Genomic DNA, 25,550 nt, shown 5'->3' on the forward strand with positions numbered 1-25,550 from the left:
AAGTTAAAAGTACCCTGTCAAAATATCGAGAATGAATGTTGAAAATACAAGCCAATGTCTCTCATTGCGCAAAGTAGATGAGATTGACCACATCACTCTTGTAAGAAACATACTGTTGAAAATTCCAAATTGTTTGTATAATTCACTTACATACAGCTGACACAGTACTTAAGCCACCAGACATAACACCAGGGGTCACTTCACAGTCCCCAAATCTGGAATGCACTCAGGGTAATGCACAGTATCGTATCGAGCGATGGTTGCATGGAACTCACTTACAACTCGGGTCACTTAGGCAAGCGGCAAAAATGGTTTAAAAAAAACAAAGTGAGGCAACACCTCATGGCCTCTAACCCTGTATGACAGAGATCATCAACTAGATTCAGCCACGGGCCGAATGACAAATAATTTGTAGACTGAAAATTGACCACAAGAAGTCCAAACAGACATAACACTGGACTAAAACATAAAAATTGCAAACCTTGCTTACATTCCTATATGATAAAATATATATCTCTATTATGTGTGGGAATACTTTGGATTACCAAAATTAAAATCAGTTTGAGCTGATGTGCTACTGTTTTTATGTCCAACAATAAAAAATAACTTGGGGGTCCAAATAAAATCACTCGTGGGCCTGAATTGGCTCACCAGTTGGGGAACCCTGCTGCATGACCTAACATCTTGTATGTACAGTTAAAGTCGGAAGTTTTTTTATTTATTTTTTATTACACCTTTATTTAACCAGGTAGGCTAGTTGAGAACACCTTTATTTAACCAGGTAGGCTAGTTGAGAACACCTTTATTTAACCAGGTAGGCTAGTTGAGAACACCTTTATTTAACCAGGTAGGCTAGTTGAGAACACCTTTATTTAACCAGGTAGGCTAGTTGAGAACACCTTTATTTAACCAGGTGGCTAGTTGAGAACACCTTTATTTAACCAGGTAGGCTAGTTGAGAACACCTTTATTTAACCAGGTAGGCTAGTTGAGAACACCTTTATTTAACCAGGTAGGCTAGTTGAGAACACCTTTATTTAACCAGGTGGCTAGTTGAGAACACCTTTATTTAACCAGGTAGGCTAGTTGAGAACACCTTTATTTAACCAGGTAGGCTAGTTGAGAACACCTTTATTTAACCAGGTAGGCTAGTTGAGAACACCTTTATTTAACCAGGTAGGCTAGTTGAGAACACCTTTATTTAACCAGGTAGGCTAGTTGAGAACACCTTTATTTAACCAGGTAGGCTAGTTGAGAACACCTTTATTTAACCAGGTAGGCTAGTTGAGAACACCTTTATTTAACCAGGTAGGCTAGTTGAGAACACCTTTATTTAACCAGGTAGGCTAGTTGAGAACACCTTTATTTAACCAGGTGGCTAGTTGAGAACACCTTTATTTAACCAGGTAGGCTAGTTGAGAACACCTTTATTTAACCAGGTAGGCTAGTTGAGAACACCTTTATTTAACCAGGTAGGCTAGTTGAGAACAAGTTCTCATTTACAACTGCGACCTGGCCAAGATAAAGCATAGCAGTGTGAACAGACAACACAGAGTTACACATAGAGTAAACAATTAACAAGTCAATAACACAGTAGAAAAAAAGAGTCTATATACATTGTGTGCAAAAGGCATGAGGAGGTAGGCAGATAATTACAATTTTGCAGATTAACACTGGAGTGATAAATGATCAGATGGTCATGTACAGGTAGAGATATTGGTGTGCAAAAGAGCAGAAAAGTAAATAAATATAAACAGTATGGGGATGAGGTAGGTCAAATTGGGTGGGCTATTTACCGATAGACTATGTACAGCTGCAGCGATCGGTTAGCTGCTCAGATAGCAGATGTTTGAAGTTGGTGAGGGAGATAAAAGTCTCAAAATTCTGCGATTTTTGCAATTCGTTCCAGTCACAGGCAGCAGAGAACTGGAACGAAGGGCAGCCAAATGAGGTGTTGGCTTTAGGGATGATCAGTGAGATACACCTGCTGGAGCACGTGCTACGGGTGGGTGTTGCCATCGTGACCAGTGAACTGAGATAAGGTGGAGCTTTACCTAGCATGGACTTGTAGATGACCTGGAGCCAGTGGGTCTGGCGACGAATATGTAGCGAGGGCCAGCCGACTAGAGCATACAGGTCGCAGTGGTGGGTGGTATAAGGTGCTTTAGTAACAAAACAGATGGCACTGTGATAAACTGCATCCAGTTTGCGAAGTAGAGTATTGGAAGCTATTTTGTAGATGACATCGCCGAAGTCGAGTTTACATAGACTTAGGTTGGAGTCATTAAAACTCGTTTTTCAATCACTCCACAAATTTCTTGTTAACAAACTGTAGTTTTGGCAAGTCAGTTAGGACATCTACTTTGTGCATGACACAAGTCATTTTTCCAACAATTGTTTACAGACAGATTATTTAACTTATAATTGACTGTATCACAATTCCAGTGAGTCAGAAGTTTACATACACTGAGTTGACTGTGCCTTTAAACAGCTTTGAAAATTCCCCAAAAATATGTCATGGCTTTAGAAGCTTCTGATAGGCTAATTGACATCATTTGAGTCAATTGGAGGTGTACCTGTGGATGTATTTCAAGGCCTACCTTCAAACTCAGTGCCTCTTTGCTTGACATCATGGGAAAATCAAAAGAAATCAGCCAAGACCTCAGAAAAAAATGGTAGACCTCCACAAGTCTGGTTCATCCTTGGGAGCAATTTCCAAACACCTGCAGGTACCATGTTCATCTGTACAAACAATAGCACGCAAGTATAAACACCATGGGGCCACGCAGCTGTCATAAGATGCTGGAGGAAACAGGTACAAAAGTATCTATATAGTCCAATATCAACATAACCTGAAAGGCCGCTCAGCAAGGAAGAAGCCACTGCTCCAAACCGCCATAAAAAAGCCAGACTACGGTTTGCAACTGCACATGGGGACAAAGATCGTACTTTTTGGAGAAATATCCCCTGGTCTGATGAAACAAAAAATAGAACTGTTTGGCCATAATGACCATCGATATGTTTGGAGGAAAAAGGGGGAGGCTTGCAAGCCTGACCCACTGGGAATGTGATGAAAGAAATCAAATCTGAAATAAATAATTCTCTCTACTATTATTCTGACATTTCACATTCTTAAAATAAAGTGGTGATCCTAACTGACCTAAAACAGGGAATTTCTACAAGGATTAAATCTCAGGAAATGTGAACAACTGAGTTTAAATGTATTTGGGTAAGGTGTATGTAAACTTCCGACTTCAACTGTATATGTTGTGTGTTTTTAAGTTTTATTGTTCTTATCTGCAACAGCCAATGGGGATCCTAATAAAATACCAAATGAACCACCACCAGACAGGTTCAAAACGGGTGTGCATTTTTATTAAGTGCTTGTAACATAAGTAACACTGTTAATAACATTAAGAATGATGTGGTACGTGGTCAACACATGTCTTTAGTCACACTACAAGGGTCAAAGTTGAAGGTGTGGCTAACAGAAAGTCCTGATGTCAGCCATTTTAGATCTTGCCGGGAAAGCTTCCGGCCTCTATCTGGTCGTCCCACTTGGCAACCTGCAGGAGGAAATGCGCTCATGAGGTTAAACTGCCTATCAGTGTAACATGCAGGTATAACACAGTAGCTACTGTAGCCTTCATTCTGCCTTCACTTTACACCCATCCCATGCTTTCAGATCTATGAAAAGTGTCTAAGGGTAGGGGGTAGGAATCGACTTCAGACTGGGAACATGGTCAGTTATTGGACTCACAACAAACAGAGTGTATGAACACTTGCAACATAACAGAGGTCCACACTGTATACCAACTACCACTTCAGGTAAGGACATTTGAGACACAGAAGAACAGGTACATTCATAACTGTTCCACTCAGTGGACATGTCAGAACAGACTGTTGGCAGAGTTTAGACATGCCGGAACTACTAAAGGCTTCTATGGAATGTGGTGCTCAGACTGTTGGCACATTGTGAATAGTTGAGGCACTGCTAATGTGAGTGAAAGTAGGTTCTAACGTGAGCTGATTAAAGTGATTCATCATCCATCTCTAGGGGAGGTCCAATCATTGCTGACAATACTACACAACCATGGGAAGGCAGTTAGGGGGCATTGTGTGTATGCCCACTCCTTTAGGCTTTGTTTGAATAGTTCTGCTAAACCTTATAAAGGAGTGCCCACACCATACTATGAGCCACAGTAGCAGCATACGTACCCAGCTCATGGGACAGATACTCTTGTAGACCCTCTGGTACCAGTCACAGGGAGCCACATCCTGGCCTTTGTCTGACAAAGCTTTGTTGCACCTGTGGAAGTCTAGAAAGAGAGGGAGGAGAGAGTTAATATTGACAGAATGAAGTGGTAAGCATTAAGACAGTTAATAGAACTTCTACTGACACTGGTGTTACGTTTCTGAACCTCAACATCTAAATGCAAACAGCCACCACAAATGGACCCTTATCTGATGTGCTAAATGATGTCAACATGAATCTGACACTAATTAAAACTAACAGAGCAGAGAGAGAACCTGTGGGGTCCCGTGTGGCTCAATTGGTTGAGCATGGGCGCGTGCAACGCCAAGGTTGTGGGTTTGAATCCCACAGGAGACCAGTATGAAGCAAAAAAAATACATGTATGCAATCACTACTGTTAGTCTGCTAAATGACTAAAATGTCAACATTAAAAAAAGTACAACGACAAATACATTAGGCTATCCTTACTAAACGAGTGTTGAAGACCAAAAAGATCTGGCTTACCCAAGTAGTACCCTTGCCTAACGGACATGTCAGTCAGTACAGACTGGCTTATGATGGTGTACCTTGGTGAATAGCTGAGGGACAGCCAACATTCTATCTGGTCTAATGTGAACCGATAGTGATTTAGAGGAGGTGCTTCTCATGGAGCTCTTATCAACCAAAGAAGTTGGACATGCATCAATGCTACGAGAGCAAATACCACTGTTTACAATGCACATCAATTGCAAATCATCAACCACATGATTCTTAGCCCAGGCAAACGAGGTTAAATTGGGCTGCAGATAAAAATCCTTGTTTAGTTAACCAACCAAGATCTTTATCTTTGTGAACAAAATTGCTGGGAAGGGAATCAAGAGTGTTCAGGGTGGCAGAAGAGCCTGATGGCCAGAAGTGTCCTGTCCTTTCACCATTGTGTGTGTGTGTGTCAGTTGGGAGGTAGAAATGAGCAGTAGACTGCTGGCAGGGCTGGAGAAAGAGGGGGAGATGTGTGTGGTGGGTCAGAAAAGAGAAGTAGTTGATCAGCTAGCTAACTTACCCAGATAGTTCTGAAAGCAGTTGCGGGTCTGGTTGGTGTTGGGGAAGCGGGCGTCGAAGGGAGCCGTCCTGTAGTTCTTTATCTTCTCCTCAATAACGTCAGACATGCTGGCTAGCTGGCGGTCTCACTATGTCAACACTGACACACATCGATAGGGAGATGTCATATAATGTCACGAAACTAAACATGAGCTGTACAGTAGTCTCACGAGGCCATCCTTCCAAACTGGGCTTCCGAAGATAAATAGAGTAGGACATTATCTTGTTGTCATTTTCATGATAATAGAATATGGAATCGACTAGTTCAGATAGGCCTATTAGCTTGCACAATACTTATCCATGAGAACCTGTACAGGTGTCTATTTGACTAGGTCATAGCTACCGCAATAACAACTCACAACTAGGACAGACAGACTGATAAAAAGCTGGTAACCTTAGCTAGCTAGAATTCAGTCATGGAAGGGGACTTATCAATCCTTATTTCCAGGTAACTAACAGTAATTAACAAATAAGTAAAAGACTTGAATGGAGATTTCTGACTAGCTAGAAAGTTAGAAATTACAGCTCGCTAACCACATCGAATGAACTAATGTAGCATAGCTTGCTAGCATTGTTGGCACAGCTTCAAATGTATTTATTGGCTTGCTTTTGCTGGCTAGCTAGCTACAGTAGCTTGAACCCAGCTAGCTAACCGGCTGTATCAAAACCGTGCCACGGAACACGTTATTCCCAATTAAAATACTTTTACACAAACAAAAAATACGACCCTCAGTATATTAATTGAAAGAGCCTAATTATTATGATTTTCCACGACCTACCTTGGACTGTTTCTTGTGTCCTCTCTGGTATGATTGATGTCCTCTCTCACCGGAAAACCGTAACGCAGTGTATGCTGGGATGTTGGAGGTTGTGAGTGGACGAGCAAGCGTAATCACCATGGCATGGGAATGAGAAAAGTTGGCATGGGAATGAGAAAAGTTGGCATGGGAATGAGAAAAGGAATGAGTCAGTTTCCCAGGTTTTTATGCATAATTCCTTCTCTATTGCCTATAAACAATGATTAGAAACACAAATAAATTATGGGAATCACTTTGGGATTTTCAAGCCATATGAAGTGTAATCACTGCATCAATTATTTACACGAAGAACATCATGTCAAACATGTCAGTGACAGCCTAGTACAGTGTTTCCCAATGCCAGTCTCCCATTACCCCCAATAGCACATTTTCTGCTGTAGCCCCAGACTAAAACACCTGATCCTGTCCCAAATCAAAAGCCTGATATCCTGCCTCAAATCAACAAGATGAAATTCCGTCCCAAGTCAACAGGATGGCCAATGCTGAGAGTCATTTATTTTTACCCCTGCCTCTCAACATCTAGAAACCTCTGCAAATCTCTGTCCTCCAGCAGTGTTGTCTTGCTCATAAAAGTTGCTCACACATTTGTAAGCAATGTAGCCTGTGAGAAGAACTTGTTTGTTTTGTTTCGAAAATGCAAGGCCCACAGTAGCAGGCCAAAATGGACATTGTGATAAAGCTTTGCCCAGGCTAAAATAGATCCACCGCAACTGTGTCAGTATGTCTAACAATAGTAAAGATAAATAGCTTCTAACTCTTCACTGTTCCCAAAGAAAAGAGATAGAGAAGGAAGATAATACTATGTAGGCCCACACCTGAACAATGCCAAGTTTAAAGTGTCATTCTTTAAGTTTACAGTTATTCCAACGAAAACCCACAGAGGGTTGCCTACCTGGAAAAGGGTATGAGTTATCACCCGCGCGCCAAAAGCAAACATAACAAAGAAACTCCATGACGCAAAGGAGTGTTCACAGGCTGCTGTCACCCGGCCATCCCTGTCTGTGAGCACCTCTCCAAACCAAAGACCTCCGAGTGTCTGGACGAGCTCACTACCTCTCAGTGGAAGTACGCTGTCTGGCACACTGTCTCATTTCGAAGGAAGTGTCTAGTTTTTGTGTGTTTTGGTAGTACCTGTAATAGCCTATAATTTCAGTTGCATAGTTTCAAGCTTTATTGTACAGTTATTAACACATTTTAAGAATGGATAGTGTGAACTATATCTTTTATTATAGTGGAAGGGATGTATGTAGCCTTATCCTATTGGTTCAGATATTATGATGAATCCAATGTAACTTTCTCTCTTTCTCCTTTTCTTGTTCCTTTTCTTGCTCCCCCTCTCCCTGCCTGTCCTCTCTTTTCCTGTCACCATCTTCCTGTTGTAGACAAGGTCAGAGGTCACAGGTGTCCCTCTTTCTCTGACTTCCTGTCTCAGTGTTTCCTCTTTTCAGCAAAAACCTGCTGCTCAAATTATGTCCTTTTCTAGAAAACATTATAGGCCTGTTTCTTGATGTACTACAATGCAATTTCTTGGACTATCAAAGAGCTGAACTCTGGACTACACTTCAAAAGTTACATTCCTGTGGACAACTAGACAAAAGGTATACGTTCTGACTGACTGCTATCCTTTTTAAGCTGGGATCATAAACCTATTTTCTCTGAGTGGCTAAAGTAATTAGTTGTCCAAATTAAACACAGATTCTCACTGCCCCCCCCCCCCCTCCCCTCCACCCAATCTTCTTCGTACCCAACCCCAGCGCTCCAAAGCACCCTAATGCCAAAGGCAGTGGTCTAACGGAATCCGACCAGTGTCCACGAGTGTGCATGTGTGCTTGGGGGAGACAGGGGAATGCTGGATTAAACCCTCTCCCCAAACTCTATTTCTAGTCTTATCTCTTTATCGCGTGTATGTACAGTATATACAGTACAAGGGGCCAGCAAGTGTGTGCATCACAAAATAATCTCCCCATTCTCTCTCTCTCTCTCTCTCTCTCTCTCTCAGGATATAGGTGTAGTCCAGCGCGAAGGAAGGAAATTCTGTCACTTAGAACAATGGGCCTGTTTCTCTATCTATAGACCCACAGAGGCAGGGAAAGAGAGAGAAGGAGCCCGTACCACCATTACTTGGAAAACACAAAGAAAACGAGAGAAAGTGGAGAAAAATATGTTCTGATTTAGAAAGAGAAATACCTGTGGCGCAGATAGACGTTTTGAAAATGGAGTTTTTGTCTTGGGGAAAAAGGAAAATACGAAGTTGTTTTTAACCATTTTCTTTTTTTCTATTGAGAAGGACTAATAAAACACTTATACGAAGAGGGAACTGCAGTCGTTCTCGTAAGTACTTTCAAGTACGCTTTTATTTTAGAGGGCCTATTGTGTTGCATTGGTTCATTACTTTTCCATTCGATTTTTTAACATTTGAGCTGTCATCCATGATAAGCTGTTAGAGGTCACAGTATTGATCATTTTCCAGTAAAATGTTGCTGATAAGTTTTTGCTGTTTCTTTTGCAACATTGCATTATAGAAAGTTGAGTAAAAAAAAGAACAATGAAAAAATATTATTTGGGTTCAAATTTGAACCGTTCTACATTCATTTTTTGTTGTTGACACATCTAATTTGTAGAGTAGAAGCTGTAACTAAGCACAGTTTTCCCTCCCCAAACTCTACATTCCACCATTACGAGTAATTTCATTCTACTCGTAGTTGTAGGCTGAGGCGACAGACATGTAGTGACTTTAAGAGTGGGGATTTCCCTTTCAACACGACAGCTGGATCTGAGGCCTGTAGAACACACTTCCTGTTTGGATAAGGAGTAATGACACACATTCAGCTTAGAGTACCTTTGTGACAAAGATGTCATTTACAGTGCTGTAGAATTTGAGATGATTTGAGCCAAGTGTAACCTATCTACCGTTTTCAAAAAATATATATATATTTTTTTTACCAATGGGGGGCAACAATCACTTCCACAGCCAAATTCCATTGGTGTGTAACAATGAACAATTCAACAAGGATCCGGAGGATCTCAAACTATTCATGATGATGATGTCATTATTTGACAAGTTTAGGATTACATACCCCCAGTTGGGTTGTTTGGAGGAAAAGGTCAGTCTTCCTCCCCCTGATGATTTAACCTTTGATTTTTGTCCAAATATATCAAGGGCCTGTTTCAGGCCCACATGAATAGAATGTAAAGCAGTATAGTCCACACACATCTTAATTAATTCACTCAAAGATTATGAACATTTGATCTGTGTTCTTTGAGTTTCTCATCTCTCGCTCATTGGTTCTCAGATGGATCAGATGGAGGGGACTGACAGTCCTCGCTTCAGGAAGCTCCATTTCCCTGTGGGTCTGTGGATCAACTCTCCCAGGAAACACTTTGCCAAGCTGGGGGCCGCTGGCCCAGCGCCGTCTCTGTCAAGTCAGTCTCTCTGCTACCTATGTACAGTACCTCAATGTCACCCAATGTTGATTCTCAACGATTTTGTTCTAGTCCAGCAGTAACACATCTGACTCAACTAATCAACTTATCACACATCAACACAGGTCTCTTAACTCTGTCTGTCTGTCTGTCTGTCTGTCTGTCTGTCTGTCTGTCTGTCTGTCTGTCTGTCTGTCTGTCTGTCTGTCTGTCTGTCTGTCTGTCTGTCTGTCTGTCTGTCTGTCTGTCTGTCTGTCTGTCTGTCTGTCTGTCTGTCTGTCTGTCTGTCTGTCTGTCTGTCTGTCTGTCTGTCTGTCTGTCTGTCTGTCTGTCTGTCTGTCTGTCTGTCTGTCTGTCTGTCTGTCTGTCTGTCTGTCTGTCTGTCTGTCTGTCTGTCTGTCTGTCTGTCTGTCTGTCTGTCTGTCTGTCTGTCTGTCTGTCTGTCTGTCTGTCTGTCTGTCTGTCTGTCTGTCTGTCTGTCTGTCTGTCTGTCTGTCTGTCTGTCTGTCTGTCTGTCTGTCTGTCTGTCTGTCTGTCTGTCTGTCTGTCTGTCTGTCTGTCTGTCTGTCTGTCTGTCTGTCTGTCTGTCTGTCTGTCTGTCTGTCTGTCTGTCTGTCTGTCTGTCTGTCTGTCTGTCTGTCTGTCTGTCTGTCTGTCTGTCTGTCTGTCTGTCTGTCTGTCTGTCTGTCTGTCTGTCTGTCTGTCTGTCTGTCTGTCTGTCTGTCTGTCTGTCTGTCTGTCTGTCTGTCTGTCTGTCTGTCTGTCTGTCTGTCTGTCTGTCTGTCTGTCTGTCTGTCTGTCTGTCTGTCTGTCTGTCTGTCTGTCCTGTCTGTCTGTCTGTCTGTCTGTCTGTCTGTCTGTCTGTCTGTCTGTCTGTCTGTCTGTCTGTCTGTCTGTCTGTCTGTCTGTCTGTCTGTCTGTCTGTCTGTCTGTCTGTCTGTCTGTCTGTCTGTCTGTCTGTCTGTCTGTCTGTCTGTCTGTCTGTCTGTCCTGTCTGTCTGTCTGTCTGTCTGTCTGTGTGTCTGTCTGTGTGTCTCTGTCTGTCAGTTTGTTCTGTATTCAGTTTGTTTATCCTTCAGTCCTCCTCACTATATCTCCAGCCACAGTCAAGTTAAGTGTCTGACATGTTTTTGCATCCAATAAATTAACCAAGAGAACAGCTCGTTATTGACTGATTTGATTGTATGGTCATGTGTCACATGTCATGCAGTGTTCCTTGAATCCTGTGACCATTTTCTAGCAGTTAATATTGTCTATGTTCAGCTCTGTCAGCCATACCTCACAGCTGACATGCCTACTCCCCCTCTCTCTCTTTCTTTCCCCCTCCTCTCCTTCTCCCTCACTAGGTCCACCACCAGCTCTGACGCAGCGTCCCTCCACGAGGCCCCCTCTGCCCCTTCCTCTTCCCTCTCCATCTCCACCCCCTCCCTCACTCCCCCATCCCCCTCTCCCTCTCCGGCCTTCCTCCGGCCCCGTCCCGCCGGGCCCCAGTCCCGCACCAAGCGTCTTTCTCACCTCTTCCTGAGGGGGCGCTCCAACAGTGACCGAGACAAGGCCATAGGGGAGAAGGAGAGGGAGGTGTGGGCCCACTCTGCGGCCCCTTCCTCCCACCACTACCTGCCCCCTGCCTCCTCTACAGCCCCAGGCCTCATCAAGATCTATGGGGATGCTCTGTCTAGCGGGGCTAACTACCGCTCTTTGCTGGCCACCGCCCACTCTACAGCCAAACAGCTCATCGCCCAGGTCATCACCCGCTATACAGAGAGAGAGAGGGAGGAGACGGACGATGCAGGTAAGAGGCAGAAAGAGAGAGAGAGTACAGACCGAGTACAGTACAGGTATTCATGTAAGAGAGGCGTGAAAGTACAGATAAACATGAAGTGGTAGAGATACTCTTAATGATCGGCTATGAAAAGCTAACTGACATTTACTCCTGAGGTGCTGACTTGCTGCACCCTCGACAACTACTGTGATTATTATTATTTGACCATGCTGGTCATTTGTGAACATTTGTTCTGTTATAATCTCCACCTGGCATAGCCTGGTTCCTCTCTAGGTTTCTTCATAGGGTTTTGGCCTTTCTAGGGAGTTTTTCCTAGCCACCGTGCTTCTACACCTGCATTGCTTGCTGTTTGGGGTTTTAGGCTGGGTTTCTGTACAGCACTTTGAGATATCAGCTGAAGTAAGAAGGGCTATATAAATACATTTGACATTTGATTTGACCTCAATTGAGCAATAATGTCATAATCATTGGAAAAATAATTAGCCTGGTCGCCCTGCCTCCCTCTCCTAGCCCTGCAGAAACACAGCCCGGAAGACTTTCTGTTGTGTGATGTCATTGGAAAGCCCATCCAGCAACCAGATGGAGCCGTCCAATGGGAGACAGAGTGTCGTAGGGGTGTGGCCGAATGGGAATGCCCACTGCTATTGGTGGACATGTGGCGGCCCAAGGAGGGGTTTGAACGCCGCTTTGAGATCCAGCGGCGGGACGACTACGAAAGAGAGGAGAGGGAGAAAGAGAAGAAACGAGAGAGGGAAGGAGAGAACCACACAGGTAAAAGGACAATATAGAGTCTCTAGATGACCAGCTCTTACATCTGGGGTTTCATACAGTCATCCAGTGAAAAGTATAGTTTCTTTGTTTTTAATGATATGTCTGGTTGTCGTGGTAACAGGTGTACGTTGGAGGCGGAGCCGCATACAGTCGGGGGGCGGGGCTGAGGAGGGCGAGCGAGGTCATCGAGGACGGAACTCGGAACTCAGGAGGAGCATCAGCGACATGAACCTCAGCCTGAGGCGTCGCCAAGGAAACCATGTTGGCAATGACCCCAGTCACTCTGGAAACCACCCTAACAACAGTGCAGGACTCCAGGACAGGAAGAACATTGTGAGCATGATAGCTCCATTGGAGCACGGAGAGGTGAGGATGAGAGGATGAGAGGATGTGTTTCAACACATGTTGCAACATGATAGCAACAGGGCAACCCCACCTAATCTCAGCAGTGCAGCAGTCTGACCATAAAGACGCCTCCCTCTGTCTTAGATGATGAGGTCAAAGGTCAGAGACGAGGTGGAGCGGAGGAACAAAGCAGACAAGGCAGTAGAGGAAGAGAAAGACTACTCAGCCTGCGACCTGGAAGTGATGTCACAGAGCCTGATCCTCCCGCCCACGGACCGACCCTACTTCCTCTTGCTGCAGGGCTACGACCAGAGCAAGGTTAGACCTGCGCCTCCCAGATGATCATACACACACACCCTGAACATGACATCATACCTGCATTTCCCTAATCGCCACATACCATCACTGTTTCCAACCCGTCCCCAGCCTTTCCCATTCAACCCTGAGCACAAAACAGACTCACAACAACACAATACCTTTGTAGACACACACAACCCCACTGTGTACATCACTCCATCTCTCACAGTGACCTCACACAGGTCTTCATTGTAGCAAACTGTGACACACTTCATACCTTATCTCCTGACCTCCGCACAACTTAAGATCTCCAAGATGTCCCCTTATCATAACCATGTCCTTCAGATGATAACAAACTCCCTTCTCTCTTTCTTTCTTTATTTCCTTCTTCCGTTCTCCTCTGTGTGTGTTTTCTGTGTTTTCTACAGGACTTTGTTTTGTACATCATGGCAGGGCACACACACGTTTTTGGGCGGAAGCCAACGATGAGGGAGAGAGAGAAGGACAGAGAAAGGGAGAGGAAGGGGAAGAGGCCTCTGAAGGTGGAAACGTTCCTCTCTGCTCCAGACATGCTGGCCAGGCACCTGTTGGTCAGGAGAGACTCAGCCGTAGCTGACGCTCCCCCTGGGCAAGGTACGCCTGGTCTACAAACAACCCTAGTCCTAAATCCGGGCCCTACCCCTGTGATGTTTGCAGACCTCAACAAACAGAAATGTGCCTGCTAAATAGGGAGCCTTTTCCATATGTGCTTACATCTATCCACAGAAGTAACAATTCATATGTGCTTACATCTATCCACAGAAGTAACAATTCATATGTGCTTACATCTATCCACAGAAGTAACAATTCCTATGTGCTTACATCTATCCACAGAAGTAACAACTCATATGTGCTTACATCTATCCACAGAAGTAACAACTCATATGTGCTTACATCTATCCACAGAAGTAACAACTCATATGTGCTTACATCTATCCACAGAAGTAACAATTCCTATGTGCTTACATCTATCCACAGAAGTAACAACTCATATGTGCTTACATCTATCCACAGAAGTAACAATTCATATGTGCTTACATCTATCCACAGAAGTAACAATTCCTATGTGCTTACATCTATCCACAGAAGTAACAATTCATATGTGCTTACATCTATCCACAGAAGTAACAATTCATATGTGCTTACATCTATCCACAGAAGTAACAATTCATATGTGCTTACATCTATCCACAGAAGTAACAACTCATATGTGCTTACATCTATCCACAGAAGTAACAATTCATATGTGCTTACATCTATCCACAGAAGTAACAATTCCTTACTACACGTTGACACCTGATTTTACAGTATTTCCCTGTCCACAATCAGCCTCTAGAGATCCTCCCACTAGACACTTCTTGATACCCCTTTAAATATGGTTAGAAAACTGTCATACCTTTTTATAAGCAGTTTATGAGCAGAACTTCAATTATAGTGTTACTAGTTAATCAACCATTTTCTCTCTCCCCCCAGCTCTGATGCGTCCCTTCAGAGGAGGATCTGTCACACACAACGGAGAAGCTCTCTACCGGGAGGCGGTGCTTAAACCTGGGGACGTGATTGGCATAGGAGCTCACTTCCTCTTCCTGTATCGTGACCCCCGCGTGACCCCGGCCCCTCCGCTGACATTGGCGCTGCCTTGGCAAGCTGACGTTCCCTCCACCTGCTGCCTCTCGGGATTGGTGGACAGACAGGAAGCGTTGAGGCAGTACCTGGGTTCCACTGAGGCTCTGCTGCGGTTCCAGCCCCGCCACGCTGACGCTCTGCTACAGGTGAGAGAAGAAAGACCCCTGTGTCTGTTAGTTACACCACTGTGTCTGCTACCTGTCTGCTGCAGATTAGAGTAGAGAACTGTGTTATATAAGTGGTGGGGAGGTACTTAAAGTATCTATTGTTATCACATATATTACTTTCTTGGTTGATAACAGGTACATATGAGCTGAAACAGGACTATAAATTAAAGCGACTGTTTCTCACTCTTTCTCCATCAGGAGATAATCTCTATGAACTCCTCTCCAGACTCAGAGGGCGGGCCTTTAGCCCCAGCCTTTCTCCTGTCAATCATGATTGACCACGCCTCCAAACACCTGGATCCCGCCCTCATGCCTCAGTTGCTGCTGAAAGCAGCCAATCAGATCAAAGGGATCGTTTGGGTGAGTTCATTTGAAAGACTGTCTAGGATCATCTCAGTTGTAATAACGCTAACTAGCCATAGCTCAGTCAAGACTGGCAGAGAAAGTTACACAGCAGATAAAATAGGATTGTAAAGGGTTATAAAGCCAGCCCCAGACTGACATGTCTTTCTCTGAAACACTGTAGGCTGTGAACAGGGATTCATTTAGACAGACAGACACAGACAGACACAGACAGACAGACAGACAGACAGACAGACAGACAGACAGACAGACAGACAGACAGACAGACAGACAGACAGACAGACAGACAGACAGACAGACAGACAGACAGACAGACAGACAGACAGACAGACAGACAGACAGACAGACAGACAGACAGACAGACAGACAGACAGACAGACAGACAGACAGACAGACAGACAGACAGACAGACCAGACAGACCAGACCAGACCAGACCAGACAGACAGACAGACAGACAGACAGACAGACAGATGCCTGTCACTGTAGATGAACAGAACAGGGGATGAGCTGATGTCACTTCCTTCTGGAAACTGTGTTGTAATTGTCCTGGTGGCCTGTCCAGACTTTGTAACCCAACTCACCCCCCCCCCCCCTGCCACTAAGCCGAGACGTGCCTCTCGTCTCATGTCCTCTCTTCCCTCTCCAACTCTTTTTACAGGATAACATTAAGGAATTCGGGGATAAGCATCCCACGCAAAAGTAAGATCATTTCTGCTCAACGTCATATTTCAGCTGTTTCCTGTGTTGGTAACTTCCCTTAGGGCTGTATTAGGGGGAATCAAGAGAAGTGATTGTCCAGCTTGTGTGTCTGTAAATAATGTGATGAACATGCAGATACTATTTAGCATTATGCAAGGATTCATGATTAAAATATGTGACACACAAAGTATAAATTGTATATGAAACTAATACGGTACACAAATATCTATTAATATTAATGTTTATTTAGCAGATGTTATCCCAAGTGAATAGCAGTTAACAGATGAAATCAGATGTAGTGGGACCCTGGGTCACACTTTATTTGGATAGTCTGGATTGTCCATCTGTAGATGCTCTGCATATGGTCATATTATCAACAAACTATCTGTTGATAAGTAACTGCATGCTAAGGTTAGGGTTAAGTTTAGAACAAGGGCTAGGATAAGGGTTAGGATCTGGTTTAAGGGTTAAGGGTTAGTTAGACAGTTATTTGAAATGTTACTGATCGTCTGTAGAGCATCTGCAGATGGACTATCCAAATGTAATTTTTAAAATTGAACCTTTAAGCCAGTTAAGAACAAATTCTTATTTTCAATGACAGCCTAGGAACAGTGGGTTAACTGCCTTGTTCAGGGGCAGAACGAACGATTTTTACCTTGTCAGCTCGGGGATTCGATCTTGCAACCTTTCTGTTACTAGTCCAACGCTCTAACCACTAGGCTACCTGCAGCCCCCAAAAAAGTGTTACTGTACCCCGTCACTGCATGCTCATTAAAATAGATCAAGGACTTTCTGTAACTCCTTGAGAGAGATGAATAGATAGTAACAACAACTTCTATAACGCTATGTGTGTCATGTTCTGGTCTGTCCAGTTCCACAGAGCAGGAGGTTGAACTGAGTGCGCCCAGTGCACAGAAGCTGTCCTCTGACCTTCGACCTCTGATGTTCTGGATGTCCAATGCCACAGAGCTCCTCAACTTCTTCCAGGTCAAAGTTGAGGCCATGGAGAGAGACTGGGAGTTTGAGGGTGAGACACCTGTGTCATAAGAGTCCGTTTCCTCTTGATCAATGCAGATCACCATCGATCATTTGCCAAAAAATCTTATTTCTACAATAAAAGCATTTTGTCATATTAACCTTGTCTCTCTGTTTTAAGTCACATGGCCGTTGTATCTTTGTGTCTCCCTGTCTTCCTCTTCCTGTGTGACATTCCTGCTATCATCATTTAGCCCCACAGTAGTCAAAACAAGTTAGTTGCGTCATTGAGAAAGTGAAATATATTTTCGATTGTTCTGCAATATCAGTAGTTATATGACCTTAGTTAGAAGTTAATGCATATATATTTACCCTCAGCACCTGGTGACCCGGTGTTGTCAGCTGACCTGGACACCTGCTCCGAGGCCCTGGCGCAGCTTGATGATGTGATAATGCACACCTTCCAGCAGTGCGTGTACCACCTCACAAAGGTGAGGGAGGTTGAGTTACCTCACACTCAAGACACAATCAAGTTACTGTACATAATTATATCCCGATCAATACATGAATTCATCTCTCTCTCTCTGTCACTCGGTCTCTGTCAGACACTGTACTCCCTCCTGCCAGCTCTCCTGGACAACAACCCTTTCTCCAGCCCGGAGAAAGAGAAGGAGAGAGATGAGGGTAGGGAGATGGATGGGGGTGAGGGTGGTGGGGGGGCTGGAGAGGGGGAAGACGTGTCCTCCCTCCCCCCTACGGTGGCTGGGCTGGTGGAGGTGTACCGTTGCTCCCTGATGCTGTCCCGGGAGGCCTGCCTCTCCCCCCCACTCACCTCCCAAACCTTCGGCTACCTCTTCTTCTTCACCAACACCTCCCTGCTCAACACACTGCTGGAGAGAGGTGAGCGGGCAGGGGTAATACTGGGGTCCAAGGTCAGGGGTTGGTCTGAGGAAGCTGCAGTCCTGAGCTAAGTGGGTTCCACATTACACATGCAGAAATTGCTTTCCGCTACACAAGCCATTGTTTGTGCACAAACTATTAAGTGTAGAGGTCGTAAGGGGATGAGCGCTACCAAGCACAGCGAGACAGAGAATCTGGGTGCGGCTCTGAAATAGCTCGAACTATCCAACCCTGGTTCAGATGTGCACTAACATATACACACACACACACACACACACACACACACACACACACACACACACACACACACACACACACACACACACACACACACACACACACACACACACACACACACACACACACACACACACACACACACACACACACACACACACACTCTCTTTCTGTCTCTTCTTCCTCTTCTCTCGCTCTGTCCCTCACTCCCTCCCTCTCTCAGATGGTCTGTTCTCCTGGTCTAGAGCTGTCCAGATCCGTACAAACCTGGACCTGGTTCTGGACTGGCTGCAGGGCGCGGGACTTGGAGATATCGCCTCTGAGTTCCTGAAGAAGCTGTCCGTCACAGTCAATTTCCTGTGCGTCCCTAAGACCCGCCTCATCCAGGTAAAAATAATGCTGGTTTAGCCAGTTAACAATCAGTCGATTTAGCAAGATAATGACCCAAAACAAAACATTCTGGATAAAGAATCATGTTTTGGTCTCGTTGTTGTGTTGTTCTTCCTCTAAACCTATTTGACTTATCACACATCCACCCCTAGCCCCTACCTCTAGACACTTCCTGATGCCTTCTCCTAAAGCTGATTGGATCAGATCGGTATAAACTGTATGATAACCGCTCTAGGAAGCTAGACAGACAAGCTTTTCCATTAATTTGTTCACACCCATTTAGTTATTTTCAGATATAAGGGGTCATCTAGAGGTGACAAGGGGCTAGGGGTAGATTTTAGATTTGGCATCCCATCTGTTGTGGACATTGCTGATATCGTCCACTTTTCCTTCTTCTCTGTTTTTGTTGCTCATTGGTTGTTCTCTTGTCTCTCCCCCGCCAGTCATCCTGGGACAGCCTACAGGAGGACCACGCCTTGCTAAGCCCCACCCAGCTGCACCATCTGCTGACCAATTACAAGCTGGGACCGGCCAGAGCCCCACCGGCCTCCTGGGCTCCTCCCCCTGGGACGGAGCTCAGTGGAGGTGAGACACGAGAGGGGAGGGGTTGGGAGTCCTGGAGGGTCATTATGTAGGAGCTAACGCTGCATTCATAACCAAGTGGGAAGGTAGTATTTACCATATACGACAGGGAAAATATCTGTGTGAACTGTCCTCCAACTAGTAATTACTAGTGGGAAACTCATCTATCATCCCTAAGCTCTGACTTCTCCTACATGCTGACCTCTGACATCACCTACTAAGGAATAGACTTCGATAACAGCATTTTCATTAGTTAAATGTAACAACAAAACCTAAATTATAAATAGCAATCTATTAATATGGTTTTTGAACACTATAATTTGTTTACAAGCATGATAGCTCTACTTTTAGATTATGGTTGATGAAGCTTTTTGGACATTAGCCAATCGGCGTTTCTCTGAGTTTAAAGCATGTGAATGCATCTAACTGGTATTTACAACTTCACAACTTCCAACTTGGTTATGAACACAACATTAGATACAACTTCAAACTTGAGATAAGTAGAATATTCCCGTAAATTATGCATTTATGTCAATTAGAAAATATTTGTGATCTCAAGTCAGGATTTAGCCCTTAGACATTCCGAACATTGTAAGTACACATGTATAGAAGGGGTATGATTTCTTCCTAAGAATCTCAGACCACTACATTTCTATTCATGCTTTTCTGTCCAAGACATCTTCGAAAGTTTCCTGGACCACCCCCCTCTCATCCTGCCAAATGAGACGCCTCAGCTGGACCTCTCCCAGCCAATCCCCAGCCCCGAGCTACAAAAGGAAGTGACACGCTTGCGCAACGTCCTGTGGGGACTCGACCAGGATGAGCTGCCAGCCAATCAGAGGACCAGGCTGTGAGCACCGGACAGTTGAGCTCCGGGTAGAAGCTACCCTTAGGCACAGTTCTAGGATCAGTTCACCATCCGCCTCAACCATGAAGGGAGAAAGACACAAAACGGACCCTTGATCAGCATCTAGGGGCAACCTCATCCATCTCGGGCAACTTTGAAATTAACCCTATATTGAACCCTCTGTCGTAAGACAGATGCAATGGATAGGAATGGCAACTGGTGTGAGGAATGGCAACTGGTGTGAGGAATGGCAACTGGTGTGAGGAATGGCAACTGGTGTGAGGAATGGCAACTGGTGTGAGGAATGGCAACTGGTGTGAGGAATGGCAACTGGTGTGAGGAATGGCAACTGGTGTGAGGAATGGCAACTGGTGTGAGGAATGGCAACTGGTGTGAGGAATGGCAACTGATGTGAGGAATGGCAACTGGTGTCAGGAATGGCAACTGGTGTGAGGAATGGCAACTAGTGTGAGGAATGGCAACTGTCAAAAGAAAGTCATAACACAATGTAATAGTTATCTAACTGTAAGACAATACAACTCTTCTTTTACTGTTCTCTAAACACTCTTTATTTTGTAACTCATTGCCTGAAATGCAGTGGTTGCCTGAAAAAGAAAAGTCCTACAAAATGAAGCATAAATGATGGTATGACTATATTATTATGTAAAAGATATCCCTGTAGGTCAGCTTTATACTGGATGGATGGATGCTCACAGATATTCACATATAAAGAATATAGTGTATTGTCACAGAACATTAGATTGTATACCAAAGTAAACACTAACATTATGAAGGAAACTGTTTTACCATGTGTGTTTTATTTCTAACTGACTGTCCTCATATTATAAATAAAATGTTGGTACCCTATGATCTGTCCATAGTGTTTCCTTTGTTATGGATGTTTTCTCCTTGTTTGTTTATTTACTTTGATTGTACCACACAACTCAACAGCTAGACAGGTTCTGGAAAGGTGAATGTCCCGACTCATTTTGTACCTGGGGTGCCAGAATGAAAGGACCACAAGGTGGCGACGCAGCACTCAGTCAACCCCTGGAATGATGACTCAACAGTTACTAGACTAGGGAATTAGCAAGGGTCCCTGTCAATCATCCCGATTTCCGAAATATCATATTTCCTGCGTGATTAATAGGTTATTCCAACATAGACATAACATACGCACGATGGTGCTTCCGTGGCTTAGGAAGCAGATGACGACCACACTCTGCCTGGCTGTGCCAAGGTGAACTGTCTGAGGGGTCAGAGAGAATGACTCCAATGCATTGGGTAAGACTTTTAATTTCCTCTCTGTGCGGTGATGACACACGCTGAAAAGTCTAATCAGTTTGTTCCTTTATTTCATTAATGCGCCATATCCGATAGTTGGTCTCATAAAATGGCCAGTAGCTCGTTTAAGTGAAATTAGTGCGCGGTTTTCGTGGACGGGCAGCAGACGAGTGATGTCAGAGCGTGTGGTGTGAGTAACATCTGTTTGTGTGACGGCCTGTGAGCGTCTCATAAACCATGTTACTGTAAGTAACCTAACTGTTTGTTGTCAGTCAGTAGACTCATGCCGAATTTCTAAATAAACAAAGTAGCCTACTTCCCCATAATAGCCTAGTGAGAGTGGAAAAAGTAGTCTGTCAATTTATCTTTGTTCTTCAGTTTTGGAGCATCCTCAAAATCCCACAACTTCATGAAGTGGTATTTATCTATTATCTCAAGACGTGTTTTTTCCTCTAATGCTTTGGCTGGCAGCCAAACTTCTTCCTTTCCCGGGTCAACAACTTTGGCTCAACTATTTTATGGTAAAAAGCCCGAAAACAGTCCCGAAAGAAAAAGGACTTAACAGTTGAAGTCGGAAGTTTACATAGACTTAGGTTGGAGTCATTAAAACTTGTTTTTCAACCACTTCAACAAACTATAGTTTTGGCAAGTCGGTTAGGACATCTACTTTGTGCATGACACAGGTAATTTTTCCAACAATTGTTTACAGACAGATTATTTCACTTATAATTCACTGTATCACAATTCCAGTGGGTCAGAAGTTTACATACACTAAGTTGACTGTGCCTTTAAACAGCTTGGAGAATTCCATAAAATGATGTCATGGCTTTAGAAGCTTCTGATAGGCTAATTGACATTATTTGAGTCAATTGGAGGTGTACCTGTGGATGTATTTCAAGGCCTACTTTCAAATTCAGTGCCTCTTTGCTGGACATCATGGGAAAATCAAAAGAAATCAGCCAAGACCTCAGAAAAAAAATTGTAGCCCTCCACATGTCTGGTTCATCCTTGGGAGCAATTTCCAAACGCCTGAAGGTACCACGTTCATCTGTACAAACAATAGTACACAAGTATAAACACCATGGGACCATGCAGCCGTCATACCGCTCAGGAAGGAGACGCGTTCTGTCTCCTAGAGATGAACGTACTTTGGTGCGAAAAGTGTAAATCAATCCCAGAACAACAGCAAAGGACCTTGTGAAGATGCTGGAGGAAACAGGTACAAAAGTATCTCTATCCACAGTAAAACGAGTCCTATATCGACACAACCTGAAAGGCCGCTCAGCAAGGAAGAAGCCACTGCTCCAAAACCACCATAAAAAAGCCAGGCTACGGTTTGCAACTGCACATGGGGACAAAGATCATACTTTTTGGAGAAATGTCCACTGGTCTGATGAAACAAAAATAGAACTGTTTGGCCATAATGACCATCATTATGTTTGGAGGAAAAAGGGGGAGGCTTGCAAGCCGAAGAACACCATCCCACTCGTGAAGCATGGGGATGGCAGCATCATGTTGTGGGGGTGCTTTGCTGCAGGAGAGATTGGTGCATTTCACAAAATAGATGGCATCATAAGGATAGGAAAATGATGTGGATATATTGAAGTAACATCTCAAGACATCAGTCAGGAAGTTAAAGCTTGGTCGCAAATGGGTCTTCCAAATAGACAATTTTTTTTAATTTTTTTAATTTTACCTTTATTTAACCAGGTAGGCAAGTTGAGAACAAGTTCTCATTTACAATTGCGACCTGGCCAAGATAAAGCAAAGCAGTTCGACAGATAAAACGACACAGAGTTACACATGGAGTAAAAACAAACATACAGTCAATAATGCAGTATAAACAAGTCTATATACAATGTGAGCAAATGAGGTGAGAAGGGAGGTAAAGGCAAAAAAGGCCATGATGGCAAAGTAAATACAATATAGCAAGTAAAATACTGGAATGGTAGTTTTGCAATGGAAGAATGTGCAAAGTAGAAATAAAAAAATAATGGGGTGCAAAGGAGCAAAATAAATAAATTAATTAAAATTAAATACAGTTGGGAAAGAGGTAGTTGTTTGGGCTAAATTATAGGTGGGCTATGTACAGGTGCAGTAATCTGTGAGCTGCTCTGACAGTTGGTGCTTAAAGCTAGTGAGGGAGATAAGTGTTTCCAGTTTCAGAGATTTTTGTAGTTCGTTCCAGTCATTGGCAGCAGAGAACTGGAAGGAGAGGCGGCCAAAGAAAGAATTGGTTTTGGGGGTGACTAGAGAGATATACCTGCTGGAGCATGTGCTACAGGTGGGAGATGCTATGGTGACCAGCGAGCTGAGATAAGGGGGGACTTTACCTAGCAGGGTCTTGTAGATGACATGGAGCCAGTGGGTTTGGCGACGAGTATGAAGCGAGGGCCAGCCAACGAGAGAGTACAGGTCGCAATGGTGGGTAGTATATGGGGCTTTGGTGATAAAACGGATTGCACTGTGATAGACTGCATCCAATTTGTTGAGTAAGGTATTGGAGGCTATTTTGTAAATGACATCGCCAAAGTCGAGGATTGGTAGGATGGTCAGTTTTACAAGGGTATGTTTGGCAGCATGAGTGAAGGATGCTTTGTTGCGAAATAGGAAGCCAATTCTAGATTTAACTTTGGATTGGAGATGTTTGATATGGGTCTGGAAGGAGAGTTTACAGTCTAACCAGACACCTAAGTATTTGTAGTTGTCCACGTATTCTAAGTCAGAGCCGTCCAGAGTAGTGATGTTGGACAGGCGGGTAGGTGCAGGTAGCGATCGGTTGAAGAGCATGCATTTAGCAATTGGAAGCCACGGAAGGAGAGTTGTATGGCATTGAAGCTTGCCTGGAGGGTTGTTAACACAGTGTCCAAAGAAGGGCCGGAAGTATACAGAATGGTGTCGTCTGCGTAGAGGTGGATCAGGGACTCACCAGCAGCAAGAGCGACCTCATTGATGTATACAGAGAAGAGAGTCGGTCCAAGAATTTAACCCTGTGGCACCCCCATAGAGACTGCCAGAGGTCCGGACAGCAGACCCTCCGATTTGACACACTGAACTCTATCAGAGAAGTAGTTGGTGAACCAGGCGAGGCAATCATTTGAGAAACCAAGGCTGTCGAGTCTGCCGATGAGGATATGGTGATTGACAGAGTCGAAAGCCTTGGCCAGATCAATGAATACGGCTGCACAGTAATGTTTCTTATCGATGGCGGTTAAGATATCGTTTAGGACCTTGAGCGTGGCTGAGGTGCACCCATGACCAGCTCTGAAACCAGATTGCATAGCAGAGAAGGTATGGTGAGATTCGAAATGGTCGGTAATCTGTTTGTTGACTTGGCTTTCGAAGACCTTAGAAAGGCACGGTAGGATAGATATAGGTCTGTAGCAGTTTGGGTCAAGAGTGTCCCCCCCTTTGAAGAGGGGGATGACCGCAGCTGCTTTCCAATCTTTGGGAATCTCAGACGACACGAAAGAGAGGTTGAACAGGCTAGTAATAATGACCCCAAGCATACTTCCAAAGTTGTGGCAAAATGGCTTAAGGACAACAAAGTCAAGGTATTGGAGTGGCCATCACAAAGCCCTGACCTCAATCCTATAGAAAATTTGTGGGCAGAACTGAAAAAGCGTGTGCGAGCAAGGAGACCTACAAACCTGACTCAGTTACACCAGCTCTGTCAGGAGGAATGGGCCAAAATTCACCCAACTTATTGTGGGAAGCTTGTGGAAGGCTACCCTAAATGTTTGACCCAAGTTCAACAATTTAAAGGAAATGCTACCAAATACTAATTGAGTGTATGTAAACTTCTGACCCACTGGGAATGTGAGTAAAGAAACAAAGGATGAAATAAATCATTCTCTCTAGTATTATTCTGACATTTCACATTCTTAAAATAAAGTGATGATCCTAACTGACCTAAAACAGGGAATTTTTACTAGGATTAAATGTCAGGAACTGTGAAAAACTGAGATTAAATGTATTTGGGTAAGGTGTATGTAAACTTCCGACTTCAACTGTACATCATTGTCACCGTCTCCAATTCTAACTGGGGTCCTGTTTCTGTCTTACTCGGCTGTTATCAAAACATGCACTCGATGTTATTGCTTCGAGTCAGTTATAGATTGTGAATCATCTCTAAGAGGCCCCTGCGGTTCCATTTATCAATAAATTACTTTGTAATCTCTCTCATTTGAAATTCAATGCAGTGTATGAGTGAGAGTGAGAGTGAGTGAGAATGTGTGTCTGTATGTGCAAATTTGTACTTTCCAGTAATTTAACCCAGATGTATGGAAAATAGATCTGGAGGGGAGAGTAACCTCACTGTGCTGATTGTGTAATATTGTGTCCAGTTTATATGCTCTACGGTTAACCTCTCTGATCCCTGTCTGAGTTTGAATGTGTGTCATGTCATTAGTCTGTGTGTGACACACTCACACATTCATATATGCACACCGACACACACACACATACATCACACCAGTAGCTACACATTCAGCTGAATTGATATGTGCATACATTCTGTCATGTCATTTTACTTGCTATATTGTATTTACTTTGCCATCATGGCCTTTTTTGCCTTTACCTCCCTTCTCACCTCATTTGCTCACATTGTATATAGACTTGTTTATACTGCATTATTGACTGTATGTTTGTTTTTACTCCATGTGTAACTCTG

General features: G+C 43.9%; 1 protein-coding gene and 1 pseudogene across 1 annotated transcript; one reads left to right on the forward strand and one right to left on the reverse strand.

Annotated features, from left to right (window-relative positions):
- Window positions 1-3,352: 3,352 nt before the first annotated feature.
- Window positions 3,353-6,241, reverse strand: LOC109879278 (cytochrome c oxidase subunit 6B1-like). The gene is made up of 4 exons (XM_031787240.1): window positions 6,111-6,241; window positions 5,294-5,431; window positions 4,218-4,318; window positions 3,353-3,565 (listed from the first exon to the last, which is right to left on the reverse strand). Exons 2-4 carry the CDS (start codon window positions 5,397-5,399, stop codon window positions 3,512-3,514), a joined length of 261 nt encoding a protein of 86 aa, XP_031643100.1. The 5' UTR covers window positions 5,400-5,431; window positions 6,111-6,241; the 3' UTR covers window positions 3,353-3,511.
- Window positions 6,242-8,206: 1,965 nt separating this feature from the next.
- LOC109879285 (ras-interacting protein 1-like) lies at window positions 8,207-20,461 on the forward strand (annotated as a pseudogene).
- The last annotated feature ends 5,089 nt before the right edge of the window (window positions 20,462-25,550 follow it).

This window comes from Oncorhynchus kisutch, linkage group LG13, assembly GCF_002021735.2.
Source record: "Oncorhynchus kisutch isolate 150728-3 linkage group LG13, Okis_V2, whole genome shotgun sequence".
NCBI lineage: Eukaryota > Metazoa > Chordata > Actinopteri > Salmoniformes > Salmonidae > Oncorhynchus > Oncorhynchus kisutch.